This window comes from Anser cygnoides, chromosome 15 (assembly GCF_040182565.1).
Source record: "Anser cygnoides isolate HZ-2024a breed goose chromosome 15, Taihu_goose_T2T_genome, whole genome shotgun sequence".
Taxonomy (NCBI): domain Eukaryota; kingdom Metazoa; phylum Chordata; class Aves; order Anseriformes; family Anatidae; genus Anser; species Anser cygnoides.
This window is the reverse complement of record NC_089887.1, coordinates 4,775,431-4,802,378: the sequence shown is the minus strand read 5'-3', so window position 1 is coordinate 4,802,378 and position 26,948 is coordinate 4,775,431. Positions and strand designations below refer to the sequence as shown.

At 38.7% G+C, this 26,948-nt stretch overlaps 1 protein-coding gene across 3 annotated transcripts in view; it reads right to left on the bottom strand.

Moving 5' to 3' along the window:
• The window catches only part of CARD11 (caspase recruitment domain family member 11), a 106,467-nt gene that overhangs the window by 31,707 nt on the left and 47,812 nt on the right, over nt 1–26,948 (bottom strand). The window contains exon 1 of one of the 3 annotated variants that reach the window (XM_013174874.3): nt 12,781–13,245. The exons of 1 other annotated variant lie outside the window; for it this stretch is intronic. In XM_013174874.3, coding sequence (XP_013030328.2) covers nt 12,781–12,793 — 13 coding nt within the window. In that variant the 5' untranslated portion in view covers nt 12,794–13,245. Of the gene's footprint in view, nt 1–205; nt 420–12,780; nt 13,246–26,948 lie in introns of those variants that run through there. One more of the 3 variants, XM_013174875.3, reaches the window with a different exon arrangement.

Genomic DNA, 26,948 nt, shown 5'->3' with positions numbered 1-26,948 from the left:
AGCTTCCCTCCTAGTCACAGACTGCCACTGAAATACTCCTTGATGCTCTGTCACCTGCCATTGACCAAATCCTCTGTCCTCTTAAGCGTTCCTAAAGAACTTCTCAGCCAGTCCAGCACAAAACACACAGAAGAAAACTGGATGCCATTTGACAAGAAAGTATACAACAGATCACAAACAGCCCGGCCTAAGAACAAAACCTCACCAAGAATCAGAAGGAGATCACTATTTTACAGCTGGAAATCAAAATTCCCCTTTCACGTGGAAATGGTTGCACTTCCTTTACGATCATATTTTTCCCAGTTCTGCTTCCTGGTCACCTCCTCTCCTTGCTCTGTGTCCTCTCCTTTCTTGTACTGGTGTAGCAGGACCGTGTCACGTAGCTCCGGAAACATACGCCCACCATCCTCTTTCTCAAACTCACTGTCTATATATAGCAGATAGAGAGGTGCTGGGGGCTGCCTGACTTCCCTTTTCTTTTGAACAGAGGTTGTGGGTAACTTTCAAATTTGACAACATTGTAGAGGAAAGTCTTAGAGGAAGTGTTCTCAAAGCCACAGAGAGCTGTGAGCTCAGGATGGAGCGGCAGAGGCACTACCTCATGCAGACCCTTGCTTCCCAAAGATACTACAGCTGGGGGCAGCTAACAGCTCAGCATCATCAACAAAGCCTCACTGCAAGGCGTGCAGTTAAGAGGAGGAAAGCAACCACTGGAAAATAGAGACAGTCCTCTTTGCATCCTGCAGGAGGGCTCCTTTAAGTCACTTCTACAGCAATTTGAAGCAAAAATAGTCTGATTCCATGCTTAATGGGATTGTACTTTATTTCTATAAGTGGTAACCTTTCTGTGACCTTGTCTTGCTGTCTTGGGGAAAAGAATACCAAATACTTAGCAATTTTGTAGTATTTTCTACTTCCAAAGCATTGCAAGGAGGAATTAAGTATCTTCTGTTGCTTTATCCATAACTGAGACCATTGCTGTAACGATATAGAATAAAATGCTATAAAGCTTTGGTGTGGAAAGCTTATCCCAGAAGAATTAACTAACCATATGAAGACACTAAACTCTGTTCTCATCAGGAAACTCTGGGCAGTTCCGTTCATGGTCAACTTGTATTTTTGGAAAAGACTGAAGAAGCAAAGTACTGAAATAGCAAGAAATCTTTCTCTCTCTTCACCTGAGTGTGGTTCTTCAGAATGAGTCAACATAAGAAGTATGAAGAAAAATCAGCATGAGGGACCATATTTTATTGAATTCTCTGCTGACTGTGGAAATAAATATTTGCGAAAATAGAAACTGTGAAGTGATGCAAGAATTACGCTCCATCTGTGAGCATCCCAGTCTTTAAGCATGGGCAGCTGCTGTAAAGCAGCATTTACGAGCAATATTACAAAAGCAAGATTTGCAGGATTATATTCACCCGAATCCTGATCTTTATGAGATGCTTCACAATACAAAGGGTGGTAAGGCATCACAATCAACTAAAAGTCAGTGGGAGCATTTTTTTTCCCCCCGTTCTCCTAATTTATGCCTCGAAGCATAACAATTCTTCACGTGTTATTTGCATTAACTGTACCTTGTAGCTTGAAGTATTGCAAGCTAACAACACTGCAGAAAAGCATCTGTTTTAAATGCAGCGTTGTGTGTGCATATGAACTAAGGTTACATGCAACATGAGCACTAGTTAATGGTTCTGATTCCTGGGGGTTGATTTCCCCTATTTCTCATTCCCACTCAAGGGCACAACTTGTAATTAGGGTCAGATTTTCAAAGAGTGTAGATAGACTATAGGCATTAAAATAAATGGCCAGATCTTTGCAAGACTTGCCTCAGAGTGTGGGATAAGATAGTGTTATGAATCACAGAGCTGCTGAGTGCTAAGCACTTTTAAAAATCAGGGCTTTCTTATATGCTCAGATTGAAGCTGAGCTCTTTCAAAAATCTTTTGTCAACTACAGCATTCTTTGACTGCTAAGTATTTGAAAAATGGGCCTTTAAATCTTTGTGAAATGACAATTTTTACATTAATAAGAAACCTCACTATATAGCACCTATAAATCTGGCCAACAGCAGTATTTAGGTAGCTCTGATTCCCCAGAATTGTACAAACCACCCAGGAATACGTGCTCCATGGGGAAGAGGGCTGACACTGTGTTGTCAGTGCTTACTTGTGCTAATTCTGATCCTTCTGAATCCATGAAACACATATTTTGCTAGTTAACAGATGATGGTAAATACTACTGATAGATCAATCTCTTTTCACCATATCTCCACCTACAATTGAGATTTTAAGAATTAGATTAAATTTGAAGCTTTGAACCCTCTGAGACAAGATAAAAGAAAAAAGGTTCATTTCCACATGACTATGTATTTCTATGAATACATGACTACATGACTATGGATTTCTATGAATATTTCTTCTAGGAGGAAAAAAATAAAGTTATTTTTCTTATGCTCAAAAATTAATACAGTGTAGAAATAGTATGAGGTTTTAGATTAGATTCTCCTTCTATCATTATTTGCTCTATTTATCCTATTTTTTTTTCCAAAGCCGGTAAGTTCAGCCTTGCAGACTCTATACTGCTGACTCAGCTGACTGAGCCAAAACTCATAAAAATCTATTTTAAAAAGGTCCACTGATTTTATTTTCTAATCATAAATATGAAATTTAATTAGCATCTCATTGCTAACGAAGTCACCGTGGAAGGCGAGACTGAGGAATCAGGCACAGAGATGGAACCTCAAGCGTAAACCAAAACAATTGTTATGCAGGAGCCAGTTTAACTCCTGCTTTCCTTCACACGGGTTTCAGCTCTTTTAAGAACTGTGTGCTCTGTTCACAGGTTTCCTTTTTTGATGGCAAGGCCTTTCTATCTTCTATGGCAGAAATTATTCTAGCATGATATAGCATAAAATAAAATAAGAACATACAAGGTTCAATTGGGATTAGAAACAGAAACAAGGTAGAGCAACTTGGATCTAAATTCAAAATCCTGTTTTGTCATAAGATAAACAGGTCAATAAGTGTTTCAAATCCTATAAAAGCAATACACTTATCACCTGAGAAAAGAATTTATATTGTTCTCCAGGGTACTGCAAACATCAGAAAGATTAAAGGATTTTTTTTTTTTTTAAGAGCACATGGAGAATTTAAAAAGCCTCTTTAAAAAGGAAACTTGTCCAGCCTTTTATTATTAACATTCCTAGAAGGAATGTCCTAGACACCAACCAGCACTGCTGCTGGCATTACTGGGTAAAATCCTGTCTACTGAGAGCTACTTCTGAAATCTTCTCTCTGCATTTTATGAGAGGACAAGAGTTCTTGATCTGTCTTTGTCCATCCTTGCCTGTGTGACAGGGTTACCTTTGTGACATTTCCCTACCCAGCAACACAGATTGTTACTTGAGTGGAAGGCAAAAAGAGCCAGGGGTTCTTTTATTCCTGCTCCATGAGGTGCCTCGGTGAAGGAGACCAAAATGCAGAACATCACGGAAGAGAGAACTCGGTAACAAGTGGGCAAGTACCGTGGGAGAGCTCTGAAAGGGCTGATGAACTACAGTAACCACAGAACTGTACTTTCTCCTTATACTCACACTGAAATTGTTCATAGCAAATGAGTGTGGGAGGTAATGTTTGCAGGACCTGTCCTGAGAGAAAGTAATCATTAATGATTCCTGGTTGCTAGTAAAGCTTTTGAAGTTGCTCTGGGTGTTTGAATGCCCTTTGGTTGCTCTCAAGTGACAACCTTCCCTAGGGTAAAAAGGGCTTTACTAGTGCTGGCCATGGCTGCTTCTGGGTGGATAACTCTTTAATTCTTCTGTGTTCCCTGATGTGACTTGAAAGCTGGAAACATCCAAGAATGTGGTTGCAGCATCCTGAAAACTTACTGCCTTGCAATTTGACAAAACCTGAAGCTCTTCCTTGTTCTCAGTAATGGAAAGCAGAGGTTATACATCAGGCAGCATTCAATAGAGGAAGGCGAGAGCAGTTCAGGGGCAATGAAGGTTTCTCAGATACTCTGACTAATTTTCTCTTGAGAATCACATAACCCTTTAAAAGTACTGTTCAGCCTTTAGGGCAGCCCCCAATGAGTACAGCAGTATTTTCATACTGGTTGTGAAGACTGGTGGACGGACTGGTTAGATGATACTCATGTGTCCGCATTGCCAAAACCAAGTGCATTCCAGTTCTGATGATCAGCTGCCCTGATATACCTCGAGTATCTCCCTCCATCGCTCATCAACGTGTCTGCTCGCAGAAGCGACAGTCTATTTATATTCTGATGAAAAGCAGCAAGAAGCCGCTTTAAGAACTGTTCATTTTCTAGATCCTGTCTTCACCTTTCTCCTTGCATATAACAGGAAAAATTATGGCTCTCAGAAAGTAAAAACACAGAGGAGAAGCATATACCTTATTATGACATCCTGACCACTTCTCTCTCCTAGCATTAACCCTTTCTGTCCTAATAACCCTGCCTGCTTGGAGCTGAGGAAGCTGTGAGAAGGAAGACTGGTGTAACAGGAATAGTGAAAGCAGAGCTACCAAGGACAGAAGGGACTTTCCAGAAAAGAATAAAATTCAGCAAAACTTTTAAATAAACAACTGGAAAGCTCTGATTGTAGTGAGTTGAAATCTGACTTCAAAAAGTAAAAAGCTACAAAGAATGTCTGTTGAAAATAGATTTCTTCCTCTTGGTCTCATGTAATTATTCACTTAGAATGGCCAACAACTACAACCCAAAAATGCTATCATTGGGTTTGACTTGGGAAACAGGAAACTCTGGACACTTCTTAGCAATGGTAGTGATGAGGTGAATGGTGGAGGTGAGGTAAACTGAGTGAGGACTCATTCAGAAAGTTGGTAACCTTTCTTGTAGGGATCAGAAGCTGACATTTGCAGCTCCTGGTATCTCCACTGGAGTGCTGACATCAGTAACACACATTTATCTCATTTCAAATTTCTGGAATAACTCTTTACGTTTCTTTCTAATATTTATGATATCATTCACCCTAGCAAGGTAAAAAGGAATTAGACTTTCTTACTTCACAGTTTGAGGACCTGAGATGGATAATTCTAGTAAAAAATGTTTTAAAGCATAAAGGAAGTTTAAAATAATAACCATATTCTCCCCGCAGATTTTTATATGCAAACTTTTAGCTCTCAGCCAAAAATGTTACCATACATTTTCAGGACAGAAATGGTCCAGCTGATCGCTCATAACCCATATCCAGCCAGAAGACTAACTCAGTTCACTGTGATTTTCTCTAGATTGCTAGTGTGGGCTGCAGGCAGCTGCATGTGTCCTCCTGGGCTTGTGTCAGGCCAAACCCAGGGCAGAACAAATTTCCGGTTTGAGACTACTGAGTTCACTGCCTCCATGTGAGGGCAGGAGGAAGGTGGGAAGAAACCACTTCTAGACATGCAGAACGTAACACAGAATGCCAGGATGTGGCATTGCGCAGCCCACAGAGTCTGATGATCTTGTGCGGCTTTTTATAGATGTTAAATGCAGGACCACAGAGAACCAATATTGGACCATGTTTGAAAAACAGCACAACCACCGCCCCCTACTACTGTTGTATGCGTTAAGCATTCTCCATGAGAGCGAAAGAAAATAATGCGAAAGAATCCTCCAGATGAAAATACGACTTCCACAGTGAGGTACAGAAGACTTATTAAAGCACCACAGCCCGTCTATGCCTTCCCTCTGATTTCTGATTATTTTTCATTTGCTATGCTTTATGTATTGCTTCATTTCCTTCAGGATCAGTCACAAACCAGAGGTGACAGATATCCTCAGCTCTGAAGTGTGCTGTGCAGGGAGAAGTTTGTTAGCTGTTTTCACTCACCTGATGAAACTACCGTATATGGGATGGTAACGAGAATCAGAGAGGAAGAGGAAAGGAGATATAGAAAACATAAGCGAGGCAAGTCAGAAAAAAGCATCAGACTGAAGGTAGAGAGGACTTGGGATGTCCTACAAGGACCAAGATAACAGCAACTAACCACCCCTCACCTTTTTGCATGTTCTTCCCTCACAGTTTTGAATATTCAGATGATCTTTACTGTTCTTATCCCTTTGTACAGAGACTGCACTTAGATATGGGCTGATCACATTAGCTGTTTAATAGGTTTGCATCCAATATTTCTAATACTATCCTGCTAAAATGTCTTTGTATTTATGCACAAATATCTTATAATGATGCAATTGCAACGAGTTTGCATTTTTCCACAATGTAGAAGTTCTAGAAGGTATCAGAGCTTGTCATTAAACTCACAACCTTCAAAAAGAGGCATTCAAATCCTGACCGTTTCTGCCTTAAACCTAGCACTTTCCAATTGTTCTTTGCAGGTGAAAAAGTTCATTCCTTCCTGATACTGTATTCTCATACAGCTTCTAAAGTAACTATTGAGCCAGACACTACTCTCCCAGGTGTGCAACCCCAGTTGTTCAGTGATTCAGTGAAGGTGTTACTGTCAATAGCACTTACTCCAGCAAAACCGACTGATATCGCTCTCACTATGGATACGGACAAGTCACAAAAACATCATTCTGTTTTGTAACACTCCATAAGAAAATGCCCAAGTATCATTTTTCCTTCAAACCATTGAATTTCAGATTAAAAAGAAACTGACTCAGTGTTTCCAGCCTTACAGGAAATGTAATACTCCTTCACTTTTTTTTTTTTTTCTAAAAAATAAAGCAGAAGAAAAACACACTCCTTTCTGACCTAAGACAAAAGTTTAAATACATATTTTTTTTCATACTGCATTGTTAGCTTTCATGGCTTAAATTGCAAAAATGATAGAATAAAAGACAGAAGGAAATTAAACCTTCTACAATAAAACATGTTAATCTTGGATCTTCCTGAAAAATATGTAACTGAAAATACAGGTACTGGAAGGATGCAACATGTCAAAAATATTCAGCCTGTTCAGCCTGGAGAAGAGGAGGCTGAGGGGGGACCTCATTGCAGTCTACAACTTCCTTGCGAGGGGGAGTGGAGAGGCGGGTGACCTGTTCTTCGTTATCACCAGTGATAGGACCCGCGGGAATGGTGTTAAGCTGAGGCAGGGGAAGTTTAGGCTGGACATCAGGAAGAGGTTCTTCACCGAGAGGGTGGCTGCACGCTGGAACAGGCTCCCCAGTGAAGCAGTCACTGCACCAAGCCTGTCTGAATTTAAGACCAATTGGTCTGTGCACTCAGTCACATGGTCTAAACTTTTGGGCAGACCTGTGTGGTGCCAGGAGTTGGACTTGATGATCCTTATGGGTCCCTTCCAACTCGGGATATTCTATATTCTTAAACTAATCAATATTGAGACTTATTCTGTCCTGTTTTGGCAGGAACTGTGAAGGGAAACTACCAGAGCAGTAGCAGAGATTATTTTCCCTCCTCCTCCCCCACCCCCCGTCCCCGAGAAAATCAGCTCTGCAATAGTAAAGAAGACAAGAAAGTTTATGAAATTTTGTATTTTCCTTCAGTGCAAGGCGTTAGTGAAATTAGTTTGATGGTCACACCAACTACTTCATTATAAAGTTTATAATAAATTTATAATAAATAATTATATTATATTAAAATGTATTATATAATTATTATATATTATAATATAATATATTAAATAAGTAATTTATAAACTTCATTATAAATGTACAGAGTGGCAACTATCTTCACAAAAAGCCAAGAAATAGAGATGCACGCAGTAGCTGCTGGATAGACACTGCGCCTTGTTCTTGTAAAAGACTGGATGCACCAGTCTTTGCATGGAGATGATCCATGCAAAACTGCCATGGCTTCGTTCAACAGCCCAGTATGGTTAGTGAATTGTAAACATCCCTGGTAGTTTAACTGAGATGTTAAAAGCCAAAAGCCTCCAACTGATCTTATGTCATATTCTCAGTTGATGATTAAGAAGAAAAGACTCAATCACCAGTTGCACTGCAGTTTGGAAATTAGGTGTATTTGGTGTTAGCTTTAGTAAAAGAATTGAAACAACCTTCGGGTGTTTTCCCAGTTTGCTCAGGATTCAGAATTCATAGAGGAAAACATCTGAAGGGAAAATCTTTTGCCTTTTAATAGTGTTTAAAACTTTGGAGGAACTTGGTTTTGTGCTCAAATATATTAAATGTGTGTAACAACCTATTAAGCATGCTCACTGATTTCAAGTAGGTAGCTTAGAAATGTTTATACACATACAGAGCCATAAGAAATGAAGTGGAAACAACCTATTAACTGCTACTGAAAACCATATATGTCCTGCTTGCATACGGTTTTGTCTGCATTCATATGGAAAGAAAAAAAAAAGGATCTCATTTTAGACAGAAAGCCTGCATTAAAGTTTCAGAGCCTCAGTTACAACCTGCTGAAAATTTGCCAGCAGACATCCAGCACTGAGGGGGCTGGTGGGAATCTTTTCACTGGTTGCAATGAAGATGTATTCCTTCCCTGAACTACAGTGAACAAGGCAGACTTATCAGGCTTGAGCAAACAACAAGTATCTTTGTGTAAGGCCAAACTGGCCTCAGGGACCAGAACAAAAATATCTGTTAATATCACACAGTGCTACTTTATACAGACAGATTCACCGAGGCAACAATTACTAGCAATAATATCACATACACAGCTGTATATACATTTACCCTTTTGACGAAACCAGAATGTTATAGCATTTACTTTGACATTTCTGATAGATTTCCAGTGAGATTTGACAAATTCTTCTTTCCTGTTGAGTTGCTAAACAGATTCACTGAAGTAAACAGCATTAGAAAGTAAAGCTCCATCCAGCACTGAAGATAAAATAGGTTTTGTGGGACTAATGTAACAAGAATATTCTCTTCACTACCTATTCACTAGTGATTGCAGACAATGCACAACACACGGTCAGCTTCTGGTGCTATTGGTAATACATTACCCTGAGCTGTGAAAAAAAACTTGTTTTTGCCTTCTGTATAAAAGAGCACAAAGGCTCCTTTACCTGATGGTAAATTTTTAAACACCCTCCCCCCCCCCCCAGTACATCAATGAGCATGTGAGAATTCATGATACTCACAAACTAGAGCCCAGCTACTTGGCGGAAGAGTATGAAGGAAGAAAGGTGCTCAAAATAAAGTTCAGAGAAGACATTTATGTTTAACTAAAGTCAGTGTGCAAACCTTCAGGCAGGGAGCAATCCACTGCTGCCTGCGGCTGGGACAGAGCATGTCTGGGTATATGGCAGATCGTCCACTCTGTCAAATCGCACTTTAAACAGATTAGCACTGTATTCTCCTTTTGCCTGAGAGGAGCAAAAGTGAGAGGGTAATATAGGGAGAGAATACTGACTGAAGAAGTAGAGAGAAAGAGCCTTTTATTACTTGTTGGATGTGTGCCACAGAGACCAATTATATACTTTTGACATCAACCATTATAATTCCAGAGTCCTTGAACAAATCACAAGCAGAAAGGTTACCTTCCTGAAAATGTTCATTGCCATTAAATAACTGACCCTGACTAGAGGGTGAAGGCAGCACTTAAGAGAGAGTTTGGGGAAGAGAGGAGATGGAGAATCTTATTACACACACACCTGAGAAAACCCCATCATTTGTTCTGAAAAGGGAATTGCAGATTCACTGCAGATACTCTATTCTCAGCAAAGCAGACAGCATTCTGAGAATGCAAATCCTACAGACAGCAGTGATAAACAGCCAAAGCAAAAATCATATCTCACTGATACCAGTTGCAAAACTCCACTAAACTTGGTGAGGACTAGGGTTTTACCCTCCAGTTTGAAAGCCACAAGACCTGAACCAATATTCCTTACTCTTTTATGGTTTAGATAACTGTGGGGGTTACTTACAAAGAAAGCTGTCACAGGTCAAATTCCACCATCAGTTACACAACCTTAATGACCACATCTAAGTGAAACTTTTGTATTTCATGAAACATGCACTTCAGTATCAAAGAGAGTTGAGACACCTGATAAGTGGATAGCTTGTTCTCTTTCAATAATATAGACATCATATTGGGAGAAATAAAGATCTTTATATGCTTCATCCTCTGTGAGTAATCACGCCACATAACTCATTAAAAATTTGACTAAGTGACAGTATAAAACTAAATCATTTGATATACTACATTCAGATTTCTTCGGCATATCCCAGTTATTTGGGATGCATCCTTTCAGAGAAGGCTCAAGTTGCTTTTAATTTTAAGAGGTAAAACTGCAGTCAAATGGTTCTCTTCTCAATCATGCTAAACTTTTATTTTTCTCTTAGTTCGGAGTTAAATATAAATAGAAGTAACTATTTGCGTAAGAACAGGGAGTCCAGCATGTGATTCTGAATGTCTGTTCCAGGGGTGCCCCTCCCAGTAAAGCAATTTGCTGGGTGGGTGGAAAGATTCCAGGCTCTTTCCAGCTGAAATTTCACTTCTGCCAGGTAAATGACTAAAGAAACTAGAAAAAAAAAATAATTCTAGCTCCTTGAATCTGTCAACCCAATTTTGACAATGCCCATTTAAATTCAACCCACAGCAAACCATGATGATGAGGGACGATGGTAAGAGGGAAGGGAAAAGCGGCGAAATGTTGTCTCAGCCAATTTATTTCTGGGAGGTATCAAGGCCGCATGAGAAGAACTAGTACTGGGGACACAGGATACCAAAAACACAAAGCACAAAATCATCATGCAAGTTCTGCGGAATGACTAAAAGGAACACCAAACATTTCGTGTCACAAGACAAGTTGTAACAGAGTAAGGACTCATATTAAAATTGTACGAACATCTCTTATTTTATTGTTCTAGGCTTTTGGACTTTTCAACAGATCCAAAAGACAAAGATATTTTAATGTACCTGCTTCAGTATTCAGAAGAGAATGCTCACAGCTCAAAGGCCACAGTTTGCTAGCTCTGAATCAAAAAGGATATATTATAATTGCAAACATAGTTTAAGCTTCTTTCACTCATAAGGAGATAGACAATTTGAGAGAGCAGGGTAGATTGCTAAGAGAATTCTCTCACACAATAATTCTCTTATTAATTCAGCTGAGTTTAATATGTGATCCTTATTCAGTCCCCAAAAGCCCAAACCAGAACATCCCTAGAAATAAATCTTCAGCCTCAATAGCCCTGCTTAAGAAGGTGAGGCTAAAAAGCTTCATCAAAAAATTTACTACTTTGTCATATCTGGTTCAAAGCTTACAAACTTAAATACACAATAATAGCAGATACTATCCTTGGATGCATTTTTAACCATATCTGATCCTGGCAACTTGTAGTATTTAAAAAATGAGCTGTTTCCAAATCCTTGGAGCAAAGTTACTCCCACTACAGCATTACAGCAGGGAACCTCTCTCTACCGCTGAGATTTGAAATCCCATGGGATTCAATGGGACATAAACTACCTTAGTGTCAGATCAGAAGTTCTGTATTTAAGAGCTTTACAAAGCTCTTGCTCTGCTCTAGCCTGCATATGCTGTAAAGGAAAGAGGAGCTGAGAAACTGCAAAACTTCCTCCAGTTCCCCTACACATATGCGGGGAGATGCCAAGGCAGCACAGAGTAAGACCATCTGCTTCAGTGGTTCCTCCCAACATAAATGTAACATCGAGATTAAAACAGATAAAAAAATCTGATGGAGGGTTGGGGTAAAAACTTTGGAAAGAGTGGGATGATATAAAGAGCAGGGATAGAAAAAACAACGTCAGGGAAGGCTGTATTTGTGAGTAGAAAGGAAGCTATGGTGTGTTATAGGTGTTAGAAAATTTTGTTGTGAGAGAGAAGGAAACAGGGACAGGATGACAGTGGTTATTTGTTGTGAATCTCTAAGTACGAGTCTGAGAATTGGAGGGAAGCTACTTAAGTATGAAAGTCTGCTACTTTGGGATGCATCTCCAAAACTGCAAATATGCAAATCCTGAATATGTACATGAGCAAAGGGGCAGATATACAAGCAGCATATGTGTACAAGGACAGCCCAGTGGAGAGGCAACACCATTGTGTGTGCAAAATCAACTCTGCAGGGCTGCAATGTATGCTGTGTGCATGAGAAAGAGGATGGAGCAGGAAGGAGGAGTGCATCTGAGAAGCAACAGGAAAGGGGAACACAAGATAGAGAAGTAAATCACAGAGGGGAAGGAGAGAAAGACTGAGAACATGGGGGAGGATGTACAGTCTGTTGCACAGACAAGAAAAAGAAGGTGGAGGGAAGAGAAAGAAAGGAACAAGGGGAACATTTGTCACACAACAAAAATGCGCTTGATGAAAAACAGGCATAAGAAGATGGTGAAAAAGTAAGAGATCCACTAGGGTTGAGAAAATAATAAAGAAAGTGAGAAGAACTAATTAAAAAAAAAAAAAGATTGTATTAGTTAATAGAAAGCATAAATCCCCAATGAAAGGATTTTAAAAAAGGGTTAGGGCACAACACACCATGAATAGAAATTCCCTGGAGACCAGTGCTGACAATCAGCCCTTTCATCTCCCCCTGCTAGGCCTCCATTTCAATCGTCCTTCCCAGCGCACACTTCTTGAAGAAGATGTTTTCACCTCCAGCTACCACCTGTTTACCTCGCTGAAACCTCAGCTCCGTGTACCCGCGCGTGCAGAGTACAGTTAGAGCTGCTGAGGGCAAGGAAGGCACGAACGCAATCATTCTCAAAGAAACAGGCTCTTGAAAATGAACACAAAAAAAAAAAAAAAAAAAGAGGTGAAAGGTGAAAGTGGAACTTGTAGTGATTAGAGTCAAATGCCGTCCTAGCCAGCAGTGAGGTGGAGCTGATCTGACAGCTGCTTTCCTTACCTTGGGTGCTCATGAGTGACCAGGCTGTCTCGCTGCAGCTGCTGCAGGCTGAGAGTCCCTATGTTGCCTCCATGCAATTGCCACCGTCTCTCCAGGGGTCCTGGAGAGGTTATTTGTGCTCTGCAGCTGTTAAAAAGTAAAGGAAACACAAGGAGCAAAACACCCCCTGACCCCAAAAGTGCCGAAAGTTTAGGGAGAATCAGGAATAAAGGAAGCAAGTGCACTGGTGTCAGAATGAGCAAAGAGCGACACAGAAAGTGAGAAAAAGTGTGTCAGAGGCTGGGAGGGGCGGAGAAGGAAAATGCAAAGATCTGACAGGAAACTAGACTATAAATCTGCTTAGGGTTTAAAAAAAACACATTTCTGCTCCCCAGTGATACAGCCTGTTTGCAAATGAGTCTGCACGCAGGTGACAGCAGAGCCCTGAAGTACCACTGTAAGCAAATACAGAGACACTTCTGCCCCTTCCCCAGGAAGAGCAGTGGGCAGAGCAGGCAGCAGCGCAATCACAAACAACTGGCTCAGATTGAAAAAGCAGATTGTCTTCACTGCCTCACTTCTAGTTTCCTGGACTTTTAGGGCATGTTTCCCCGGGCAAAAGCGGGCATGCTGAATGCCAGCCTTACTGGTGCTGTGCCTCTCAGACCACAAAGCAGCAGCCTTTGCTTCTCAGTACACACGCTGGCTAGAAAGCAGGCAGGAAAGAAAAAGAGAAAGGAAGGACTGAACAGAAGAGAGTTTCAAGAAAAATAGTTCCACGCAGAAGTTCTGTGTTTTCCCAAGGTTTCAAAGGGTTTTCAAGAAAACATCTATTTAATTAACAGCTACTATCACTAAAAGGGTAGTCAAAAAAATCTCATGCAAGTATTAGAATATTTTACAGTTGAATGATACTTAAAAACAATATATTTTCCAAAGGAAGTCTCTGCTGACATAAATAAACTGCAGGATCTTGAATGGATTTAATGCTGGACTCTGGGCTCAAAGCCACACACGGGCAAATTTAACAACTGGTGGGTCTCACTGATGACATTTACTGGCTGGGAGGCTTCTCCCACAGTCAAGCCAACAAGAACAAAGCAAGCCAGTCCTGTTTTAGTCCTGGGGGCCAGGACACACCACTGCTGCTAGTAACCTTCCTTCAGTGCTGCTATGTTCTTCAGGGATCCTTAGCCTGCATCACTTGCATGATGCGCCTGCCACTCTTGCCGACTCCTGTTCTGCAATTGTCTATTCGACCTCCAGGGGTAAAACAGGGCACAAATAATGCTCTACTCCCAGTCGCTACCTAGGCTTTGCCCTTTGCACTGGATGGATGCACTCAAATGAAGACTCACTGGAGTCAGCAACAGGAAAGTAATGGAGTGAGAGACAGAGAAAGGAAAAGTAGTTGTTAGACTAAAGGAAAACAATGAATGGAAAGAAAGTACAGTGGAAAAAAATTATCAAATGATATAGCAGCGTCAAAGGATACAGCAGCGACAAAGAAAACAGAATGAAGGAAGTGAGATGATAAACTGAAAAGAAGAAATGTAAGGGAGGTAATATATGGCTCAAAGTGTCATTACAATAACACTCAAAAGTGTTCTTATCAAACTGAAAACCTCAACCCTGTGCAAGCTGAGAGGGAGCAAAATATATTCTAGACAGCAAAATGCGTGGGGCAGCTCTGCTCTTATTCTGCCTTATCATCCTTCTGATTTCATGTGTTTGTAGCCAGACCGATAGGGGCCTAAGTTTAGCCATAAGGATGAAAGGGATTCTGGAAGAGATTCCAGTTCTCTAAATCAAGAACTCAAAGACTGAGGAAGGCAGGGATTTCTCTCTCCCACTGGGCAACAGTAGAACATACTATCCCCTTAATTTCTTTTTTTTCCATTGAGGACTATACTGTGGTGTGCTACTTATATTCTTGTGCAACTTTATCAAAATCCACCTTTAAATAAACAGCAAGCTGCATGTGACAAGGTGCAGGAAAGCTTCGTGCTTTGAGCAACCAAAATCTATCCACGTGACAATTGCATGGATGAGGTTCTGCGGTTTTTGACATGACCAGCACAACTAGGGGAAAGCCATGGATACTTTGGAAAAATACTATGAGATACTGCTATACCAATTGTGGCCTACCATTATTCCATCAAAAGACAAGTAAGTTACTTCTGATCCAAGCTTTCGACCGCTTTCATAGAGGAAGCCGATTTGTCCATGCAACAGAGGAACCATTTTCAGCACAACCAGAGAAATTAACTCTGCTGACAAGCAGGCTTTGCGGCTTCACTTCAATTTAAAAAACACAGGTCTTCCACACACAGTTCCTAACCTGAAAATAAAAACTTGACAGAATTCTTGTTAAAACTTACCAAAGCTTGTTACAGTTTTCTCCTCCTGTCCTTGATTTCTTCAGCAAATTGGGTATCAGACAGTAGACTACAAAAGTGCCCTCCTGAGTAAAGCAGTGTTAGATACCATTTGTTCCTGTTCCTGCTTCTGTTCTGCTTAATGTTGTTGACTACAAACAGCTTTCAAAATGTACAGTAATTGTTTTAAAGATTCCACATTTCCCTGGGCCTAAAGTGAAGCCCTAGAGATGAAGCAATTACCCAGTAAAGCCTGAGCAGCTTAAAGGAGTCTATTACTGAAACTTGAAGAATGTAAAATTCTCCTAATCATAAAGACTTTACTGGTAAACTGAGATTAGTCAAGTAGGATCCAGTTATCAATCATAAAACTACCCATAACTGAGTATGAACTGTCTCTCACAAGAATTTCAAATCTTAATTCCAGTTTTCAGTTTTTAAAAAAATATTCTCTAACTATAAATATATTATGGCTGAGGTTACAGTTCTTTGAAGCTGGTAGACCGAGGTGATATATTTCACACAATGCAAGTGCAGAAAATAATTATGTCCTGTTAGGCAACTAGAAAATTCAAGAAAATGCTGATGTTCCACCTAAAATACAGGTATATCTAATTCTGCATGATCTGAGCCTTAATGGTAAAACCTGAATAACGAGCATCTTAAGCTTTTTGATGCTGTACCTTCCCTTCCTCCAGGCTTTTACTTTAGTATCCTTGCATAAAAACAGCAACATTTCAAGGTTATCCTATGCCTTCTATTAGTGCCATCAAACAGTGAAGAAGACTTGGCATCTGAGAGGTTCCTCTACATTGTTGCCGGCCTCCAAAGTATTTTGCTCACAGCAACTTTCACATGATAACGTTGTTGTCAGAGCCTGTAGGGAAAGCTTCTCCTTCTGTCTGTGCCACAGGAATTGTGCAAAATGTGTTTATCCAGGGGAAGATTCTCTGCGTGCAGCTTGACTTCCTACAGAACGCCTTTTTACTGAGTTGATTCATCAGCACTCAGGAGAGCAGGTCATAACTCAGAAAGAAAGCTGCTGGATATCTTTAAGTAGTTGCAGAATGGAAAGCTAAAAATAAATAAATTTTCAAAAAATCAGCATTTGGAAGCAGAGAAATACTAAACTGTCCAGCTCTTAATCTGCTGTTCATTTTCTTCTATTCCCTTCATCTCCCAAGAGAGCCATCCCAGCCCATGAGGAGACTGCCCTTGACTCCTTATCAGTGTAATAGTCCTGAAAATCCCTGGGTACCAGAAAAGCATTTTACAAACTAGTGATCTGAGAATTAATATATTGCATTTCTCCTGCATGTCTTAGCTCAGTAGCACCGTATATATTGTTAACACAACCCCTCCAACTCTTTAGAGCAAAGAAACAGAAGTATTAAATATTTTCCACATTTTACATATTTTATATTATCAGCTTTGCTCAACTGTCCTTAGAGACTATCACTCTTACTTAGAGATGCTCATAATTTATCACTTCTCTCTGGAGATCTGACTTCCAGAACAGAAGTATTTCCCTATTCAATTCACCAGCCTGTGGATAAGCAGCTGTTAGTGTTCATCTGCCTTTTCTAGACATTAACATCAAAAATGCCCCTTGATCTTAAAAAGCGACACACAGCTGGGTTCCTTTAGCACCTTTGGGGTAATGGTTTAAATCCAGTAGGGAAATGCTCCCATCTATAGGTTTATGATACACATTTAAACAGTGTTTCAATTGCCTGAACTATGAAATAAGACGACAGCCAAACATATATCAGTGGGAAACAGACAGTATAAAATTCTCTCTTCATTTGACAGTGTTGGGGCTTACATATTTTTGCACAAAATGTTCTGTCTCTGTCGACTTTGACAATTTATCTGTCTGTGTAAGCTGTGAGCATATTCGCTCTCCGTTTTATGACAAAGTTAGGTTCCAATCTATTGCATGAGTTGGGCTGACATCCCACAGCAGAGCAGACAGTGCCTTGCTGAAAGATCTGCCCTCTGCTGAAGCAAAGAAGTCAGACCTATTCTGCCACTTCTTGGGGCCAAATGGAAAAAAGCTCCAGGCTCTGTGACACTTGTTCCAGAAAAGGCAGAGTTAATTTCATGATTCCTCCAACCATTTCCTTTTCATTACACATAAATTATTCATCACAACTGGGTATGAGCTCAGGTCCTTATGCTGTTCCTTATGCTCTTAATTATATATCCATAGTGCTTAAAATCCAAGAAACTTTAAACTTTCCAGACAAATACTTAAGTTTCACAGCAACCAATGAGTTAGACATTGATATCCATACTCAATAGATGATGAAACTAAATTTTGGGGAGATAAAAGAAAAGAATATTTCTTACCTCTTAAAAGTCATAAAAGTGCTTTTTTTTTTTTTTGCATAGTTTATTAAAAAAAAGGACTATTTTATAAAATCTGGCAAAAGTTAGAAACTCAAGGCAAGCACTTATAAATTAACATTTCCTATGAAGAGGAAAAAGAGGGCATCTACTCAATATTATTGAAAAAAAATGAACAGAGTTCAGATCATTTTCACAGGAAAACAGGCTGGAAAAATAATTTTAGTTCATCAAATTTTATTTAAAATATATTTTTAAATAATCACTTTCATACCTCATCTTTTGCTTAAAACACAAGGTCATCTTTCCTCACTTATAAAATAACAGCATTATCAATATGTATTATGAGGATTAGACTGTGAAGGACTTAACATATCTGGAACCTGAAGGATAATCTATCAAACCTGAAAGTTAGGAGAAATAAGGAGAGGCAAGTTACTTATTCTTGCTTGTTTGTTTTAAATTAGAAGGTTTCTTGTCTTATTTATAGGTCAACATTTATTCTAATTAAAGAAGTATGCATATTTTTTAATAGAGACAAATTGAAAAAAACTACAGTTTTAATGGTTTTGCTTTTTCTCCCTCTTTATTCTGTACAGCTTCCATAAAAGGTCAGAAGAAGGAAAACTTCTGAGTGCTGTGCTCAAAGTGACAATTTGCCTCACAGAAAATAAAATATTAGGATTAATTAATAATGTAAGTGATGCAATGTCTAAAACAATAATTACATATTAATCCATATAGTTTGAGTGGTAAGGGGACATTTTCCATAGTTTGAATGTCCAGTGATTGCAGCACAGACCTGAAAGTTAAAGACTTCTTAGTTTTCATTACAGGTCTTATATAGACATCTTCTGTGGCTCCCATAATCTAAGTGTGCTTCAATTTCCTCATCTGTTAAGAGAACCATGAAAAGACTTGAACTTGAAACTGTTATATGAATGAGATGTGCCAAAACCAGAACTTGGAATGCCATGTGAGCATATGATAAGTAACTGTTATAAAAACAAGAATGACTATATTGAGTCTACCAAAGATTCACCTCCGCCAGAAAACAGAAACTGTATCTTCCCCAAAGTGGAAGTTGAACCCATCCTTAAGGAAACACACCTACTCTTCTGCAAAGAAACCACTGCAGGAACATGAGCTGGCTCATTATGGAGGAGACACAGAGAAGATTACGAAACAGAAATTTACCAAAAGCAGCTTGGGTTGGGTCAGTAGTTTGATAGAAAAGTTATCAGATACCAGAGGTCAGAATGAGATATTCACATGTTATTTCTCCTTATTTTTTGTTTTAAAACAGATCAAGATTTAGCCAGCCATATACGCATGGATATTCTGCCTAAACAGCAATAACCACTTGCAAAAGCAGAGGTTTCAGAGGCAGGCTGTAAAGACGTAATATGCTCCAAGCAGGAGATGCCTACCTGAAAGAGGAGAAGGGTAGCATTGGAAAAAATAGTAGAAACAGTAGGGAGTGGAGAATTCTTGTGCTTTTTAACACCTTATTAGACTAAACTGCCCTTCACTGCTTGCAGCACTGCCCTGAGCTTTTAAAAATCTTGGTGTTATACTTGATCAGTATGTCTGATCCCTCTAAGACTTGTTACTTATAAAATGATTTTTTCATCATTGACTGTATTTGTTCTTCCAAACATTCAAGTTCATCTCCCTTTTAACTGTGTAGCTCCCAAGGGAAGGAGGCTAAGCATGCTTGTAGAAGAGCTCTTAAACTGTGTATAAATAGTACTCATATATCACTGAAGATTTTACATATGTGAGATTAAACATAGCCATAAAACTATATGACTGCTATTTATTGAACCATAAATGAATACCTGGTTTTGAATTTTTTACACTTCTCTTCGAAACAATGGTACAGATTTCTGAAAGCTATGCCTTCTCTCTACACGACAACTCGGTGTTAGAATATTAAATACTTTTACATCTAGATATAGGACTTCTATTTCACTCCATTCCAATACTCATAACCCACACAAATTACAGGCCATAAACTTTGTAATAAACAGTAATTCACTTGTCATTCATAGAGTTATTTCTGATTCATCTGATGTAATAGAATGCAGATATCACATATCAAAATAAGTAATGGACATGAAACAGCTTTAAGCATAGGTAGACTGAGTCCAGCTTTTTGTCTATAGATCCAAATTGTAGATCTTGTTAGAGACGATTGTAATAATTTCTTAAATTTATTACATTATTAGCTAATGATCTTTAACAAAATTCAACTCTTATTTTGAGACATTATACTAATTACCTGATTCAATAATGAAAAACACAAAGACTGCTGTGCTTACTGACCCACATTCACTCAGAGAAGTGTGCCTACACTACATTTTCCATGTAGGAGGGAAATAGCACAGAGATGGACACATTCCCTTCATTTAAGAGTTTAACTTGAAAAAATACATTTGTCTTAAATTTGCAGCACCGCTCTTCAAGAATCTAAAAAGTTTTGGATAAAACAAAGAAACTGTAGTGTCTATTTCTGAAAAGACATCAAATTATGCATTTATCCTCTTATAGCTCACTAAAATATAAAGAAGTGCTCAGAAACTTTTAGGCTTAAACTTCCAATGAGTAAAAACAGGGCATTTTAAAAAACTGCAGTGACTCCAAAATTGGACTTTTGGTGAGAAGCAGCAGCAATGATCTTAAGAGTATTGACAGAAAGAAGGAGCTCCAATTTTACATTAAGCTTCAGGGAATTATATATTCTCCTTGCAACTGCTGCATCAAATTCTTATCCTTACATGATGAAACAAACTATACTGTATGTTATAACCATTGATCTATTGAGCTCTTTCTTTACTCCAGTATAATTGAGGAATTTAACTGTTACTCACACTAATCCTGAGATTTATCCGCTGTGAAATGGTTCTTTCTCAGAACATATCACCATCGTCTTTTACTAATTACATACCCATTGTTAGAGAGTTGCTTTTTTTCCCTTCTGAATAGAAGCCATGTACATGTTATACTGCAGGTTATTGTATCATGAAAAACGAATGAGTGTGGTGAGAGTATATTTTCTGTGCACTCTATTTAACAGATCACTAACAGGTGATTCATGTTTTACTTAGCCTCATCCACTCAAATAAGGCAGAAAACCACCTTCAGGAAGAATGGTTAGTAATCCACTTCTAGGTGTGTTATCTTCCCAAGGAAATAGCCAAGTGTTTGAACCATATTATGGTTTGGGTCTTGAGAGACCAAAAAAAAATCATGCTAGGTGGTCATGGAGGATGAAACTTAAGGTACTCTGAAAACTATTAGTCTTATACTAATATATTAGGGAATTGGATTCCTAGCAAGAGTTCTGAAATCTGTGTCCTATTTTGTTCTTACAGAGCCCAGCTCTGGTAACTGTTAGATGCAAGACACTCATAAGATGTAGGAAGAAAGACTGGAAACAGAATCTAATCTTTCTCTGTTTTTTAGTTTTAGAAATTGTCTTTTTATATCAAAATTGATTTCAGTAACAGTACATTCTTAATCACATATTATTTCTAATATGGGAAAGAATTCAAAAGTATATTTAAAGGAAAAACAGGTGGTTGCCTGAGACAATTTAACCGAACTGGTTTTATGCACGTGATTAGGGGTTTGAGTCCAGCAGAATACAAATGTCTGAGGGTGCATCTTAAGGAAGCACAATGTGACAGAAAAACAAGAAGTCCTCTCCTGACTTTTTGACCATGTGCAGGCAAGATGAGTAGGAAGAGTGAAATGTGAAGGAAACAAAAAGGCTTGCATTTCTAGCAGGCTGGAAACCATTACATTAATGCTATCTTTAGTTTTGCCTGCCAGAGATGCGAATGAGACAGATGGCAGAACTGTGACCAGCTTTTGAAACTGAAACAAACTACTACACAAACCCCGTACAGGCATCAGCAGATGCCCTCTCACGGGACCCCTGAAACAAACAGTGTCTTAGTATATGGCTGCATCTGAGTTTAGCTTTGTCCAGCAAGACATTTCTGATCATCTCCTTCAATGTGTGACTGGACTTCTTGAACATTTGTAATTTAAAATTGCTACTCACTGGAAGACTACTGCATAGTTTTAAAAGTCACATTTTTTACTGTCAAGTGTGCTATGGTACAAGTAAAATTAACTTTTACGGAATTATAGAATCAGAGAATCACAGAGTAACCTGAGTTGGAAGAGACCCACAAGGATCGAGTACAACTTTGATAAAGAAGATCCTTCTAAAACATTGAGCATACATAAAATATTCCTTGCACAGAGAATTAGCCAAAATGTGACAGTAACAAAGAGGAAAACTGCAATTCTCTGGAATTTAATGTAGGATCTGAAAGAGGGTGCAGCTTTTCCACCGGGGTATAATCTCATTTATTTTTTAAAATAGAAGGTCAAGAAAATACTTCACATTTGAACAAAGTCTATGTACGCAAATACAAGCAAACTAGGTAATAACATACAAAACAGGATTTGGAGCAAAAAGAGGCATAGTGAAGATAGGTACATAAATTAAGTTTCAGAAAATTTAACTCTTTGTGTAGACCAATGAAAAAGATATTAATGGTCAGCAAATGAAGGTCTGCTGTCCAGAAGCTATAGCTCTCTATACTTCTATATAGAAAAGGAAGCAAAAAAATAAAGCAATGCAAAAGGAAAGGTATTAAAACTGTCTTGAAACTATTTCATACATAAAGAATATTGTTCTGATCCAGAAACTACAGCAGTCATTGGCCTAAGACCTGCATAAGAAATACTCTGGTATTTGAAGGCTTCAGAGAGAAGAAAAGAGAGAAAATATGACCGCAAGGAAGAAGAAAAAGCTCTGAATACAGAATCTGCAGGAAGTCAAAAAATAATTCATGAATATTGCATTTGAGATGATGAAAGGGCAGAATGCAAAACCAAATCTTGGACACAAAGCACTGGTGTAAAGGGCTGCTGAGCAGGCGTAAAAGAATCAGTAATGATGAAACTGAAAATATGTATACAGTCAGGTAGATTTTGTACTGATTTCTTGAAACAGGCAAGGCATTAGCTTACATTTCTAAAGAAAATGGTAGTGTTTGCTTTCAGCAAAACTAAGAAATAGACATTTGCTATAAATAGTACTGTGCATTTTTATGAGTCCTTCATCTAAGGATCTCTATACCTAAGTGTCATACAACATAGGAAGTTGGAAGACAGACAACGACTAATTTCATAAGTGGATGAAGTGAGACACAGAAGCTAAGGGAACCAAATTCAGAAGGCTGGAAGAAAATAGTGTTTGAGCACTCTAGAACAAATTTTATTTTATTTATTTTATTTATTTATTTATTGTGAATTCTGAGTAGTTTGCCCAACATGAACAGGAAACCATGAAAGCAATACAGCAATCATGAATTCTGATGTCCAGCTTCTTTTCAATGCATGAAATATACCAATCCTCATTTGCACTACGTATCTTTAAGACAGATATCTTACAGATATATTTAATACCCTAATTTATGTAATTAAAATAAACATTTACAGATTTCTATCTAATAAAGCTATATGGTAATAGCAGTTAGTGCTGACATAGAACAGATTAAGGTAGAATTAGCGATCAGGGTAGGTAGTAGTGAATGGATGCCACAAGTAAGTTGAACTATCAGAGTCAACAAATGTACCTGTATGAGACCTCTTGCCCTAGGGAAAAATGATGAAATGGAGGAGTTCTTTAGGGAATCATTAAGATTCATCAGGATCTTTTCATTAAGTAAGCTAAAAAATAAAAATATATTGTGTCTTAGATTCCCAGGGATATCCATTGGAGTGATGTAAGCTACATGGCACCATTGTCAAATTCAACAATACCTAAAGTATGGGCTATCTTTAGTGGCCAACCTTTTATCAATATGGGAAACCATTGTGGGTGCCCAGCGTATTAGAAAGAAAACAAATATGGTAGTAAGTACACAAAGGACTAGTAAAGTAAATAAAGTCAATAAAGATGAATTAGCAAGAAAAAAAAGTGAAAAGAAAGATTACAATGATGATATAATGCTTCCAGCAGAGGCTTTCACTTTGCTGAGCCTAGTCAAAAGTGACAGCCTTGGCTGGAAGCTAAAACTCAAGTGTTCCAAGGAATGGAGAAGGGGAGCTCACTTTTATTTTTTGCTGGGTTGAAAAGTGTCACTTTTCATTTTGCTTTTATAGTTGCTGGAGACCATTACTGCTCACCCCATATTGGCTTTCTCTGCCCTGGAGAAAGTAAATGACATCTGAGAATGCAGTAACTGTGTGGTTTATCGGCCCATTACACGGTATCCTACAAAACTACTGCAGGCTTATCTGTAACATTTTAGCTTTACATCAGCTGGATGAATCAGTGTACCAGGGACAGCTACTTTTGTTTGTATGAATTTCAACAATTTTACAATAGAGAAGCAGGGACACAATGTCTACTATTGCAAGTCTAGAGGAAACCGTGATCATCATAAGAGACCTCACAGGAACTTTGCATCCTTGAAGAGAGGAGGGATGACAGGGAGAAGCATCAGGATGTATTGTGGAGTGTGTACATGGTATAGATGCTAGACAAATCTTTTTCTGGGATGAGGCATACACATACTGCTTAACAGTTCAGAATGTCTCTGTGTGCTGTGGGGGGTGAAGATAATGCAGTAAGGAAGGATTCTTTCTGGCATGACTCCGAGAGGAGAGAAAGGGGCACTACAAAGGAAAACTCCATCTTTTTGATTACAGAACTTAGATTAGCCCACTGAGATTTTTGATGGAGAAGATGCCTTTGGGTATGTCAGCCATTCTCTTTTTCTTTTTTTTTCTAATGAATACCCAGCACTCCTTTGGAAGGGACGAGGAAGCACCCAGCTATGCTGCTGGAACAGTCAGAAGCAAAGGGTAATTAGTTCTGTTATAGTGCAAAAGAGAGCAAGGGAAAATAAGGATACGTATTGTCTGTAGTTCACTGACTGGATGATACCAGGGTTGCAAAGTCAAAGATTATAGGATCGATGCATGAACGCAACCTGCTGCTCTGCAGCTGTCTGTAACTGAGGTAGCTGGCAATTGTCCCTGATAATAGCACACCACTATAATTGAGAAAAAACAGCCTTAAAACAAGATACAGTATTCTATATCTTGATTCTGCAGACTCACGTTGGTTCTTAACCTTCCATACTGTAAACAGTCCTATTGAAGTGTGAGTGCATAAAATTAAGGTTGTCAGTAAGTCTCTGCAAGATCAGCATCAAGATTTGTATTTTAAATCCCATGTTACTCCATGAAGGTGGCTTCATGAAGAAGACATTAGAATAAAATAGCTTGCAAAGTATATTCCCAGAATTCTATGATCTTAGAGCATATACAAGCCAGTCTATTCATTAATATTGCTGCTATTCCCCAGTCATCAGAGATTAACATGATTGCAGCAGCAAAGGGCTGCAAATACTATTGAGAAGTAAAACGTTTACATACATATAAATCCAGACCAAATTTGATTGCCTTTGTGTTGCATCTCCATACTTATATCGATATATCTGACATCATAAAGTGGTAAAAAGAAGATGCTAATTCTCTGGGTTATTTCCAATGTTGAATATACCAATAGTGTGAAACAGCAAGATAAAAGCAGGAGAGAAAGAAGGAACAAGAACATGCATTATGAATAGCTGTGCAGATCCAGCATTTCATCCAGTCCAGGGGAAGACATTTATTATCGATGCAAAAACAGATGCAGAGAAAAGGTGAGGGTTTAGGTTTTTTGTTTGTTTTATTTATTTTTTTTTCCACAAGAAAGGTAAAAATTGGTCCTTTCCATGGTGCACTTCTATGAGTGGTTTCACTGCCTCAAACGAACTATCAGTCCCCTCCCCCCAATATCTTCCATTACCTCCACATGGATGCAGAGCAGGTCATTTCATACATTAGCTTTTTATTCAGATAGCTAATGACTTCAAGGACATAAGAAGTGCTAAAAATAGAATAAAACTAGAAAATTTAAATTGAACGTTTTTAGAGTTGACAAACTCATAAGTTAGCACAGTCAAAACTAAAAGTGAACTTTCAGGCTCTGGATGAATTGAAAGATGGATTACACTCTGTTCATTTCTTTTCTTTTTTTTTTCCCTCCCTTCTCTCCAACTACCCCACTCTTTCTCCTTGTTCTTCATGAAAAGAGGTGATTCCATACTTTAGTTATTGCGCAAAATCATATGAAAGAGATTTGGGATTATTTAAACTAACTTTGACTCCAAAACTAGGTCCTTGTTTCCCAATGCTGACCTAAAAGAGCAGGCAATGATCTGAAAAGAGGAAATCAGAGGGTGTATACAGTTTGCAGTTTCAAAGTTCTTCCCGTATATGCCCAGTCTCTTGTGCCGTGTGCTCTCTTTGTGTAGTCTTCCCCAGAACCAGCAGTAGAATTGCTTCATGTGTCTTGGTATTACTTGCTTCTTTCTGCCATCTGCACGTGTCACTGATTACTGAGTGTCACAGTGTTGGCTAGAAGGGCTAGCAGCAGCTCTCCTTTCCTAAGCAAAATACTTGCATAAATCCCCAGCACAAGGCCCTCAGCTCTTACACTGATGTGCCAGTTCTACCAACCAGCATGAATGGAAACAAAAAGCCCAGATCGCAAAGTCTGTGACTGCAGCTGTTTCCATACCACAAGCAAAATAAAGCAAATAGCACCTCTCTCGCCCTCTTCCCCCCAGCGTGGTCACTTCCCACTGTACCAAATGGGTGTGACAGATGTACTGTGGTCTGCTGTTTCAAAAACTTCATTACTTTTACAAAATATCTTGCAGCACATTTACCAATGCACTGTGAAGTGCTATAAATAATTAAAACTAAACCATTCGTGTCAGAAATAAATGAACAAAGCCCATCTTGCAATGCAGCATCACTGATTTATTTTTATAGCGTTCATTTAGAGCATTTGTTAATTCACAAAACCCAGCAGCCCACACAGAGTGGGTCTCCACAACGTTAGTGAGGTTGTGTCTTCTCTTTAGGCTCATAAAAAACCAGATCTCTTTGGGTCAATAAAAGACCATACAGAATACACAAAATTAACAACCAACTGCTTCTTGGTTTCACATTCTGTGTTTTCCAAGTGTATGCTATTCTGTGTGCCTCTTTTTAAGAACCTTATCTGCATTTTGAATTTGCATAGGGGTACAAAATATGCAGAATCACATTCTAATAAGAAATAATTTTAAATACAGATATGGCTAATATCTACACCTTGAGAGACCGATATTATCCTAGCCGCTCTCTGACTTTCAGTATGCTTGTTTTGAGCATCATAAATAACACTGCTTCTTTTTAAAGGTTCAGTTTCACAGGGTGATGATTTCTTTTGGGGGTATAGGTTATGATAGTAGTGATCAGGCATTCTCCCATTATTGTTGTTGCTATTGTCGTTATCTGTGTCACTGTTATATTTCACAAGACAGCTGGTATCAA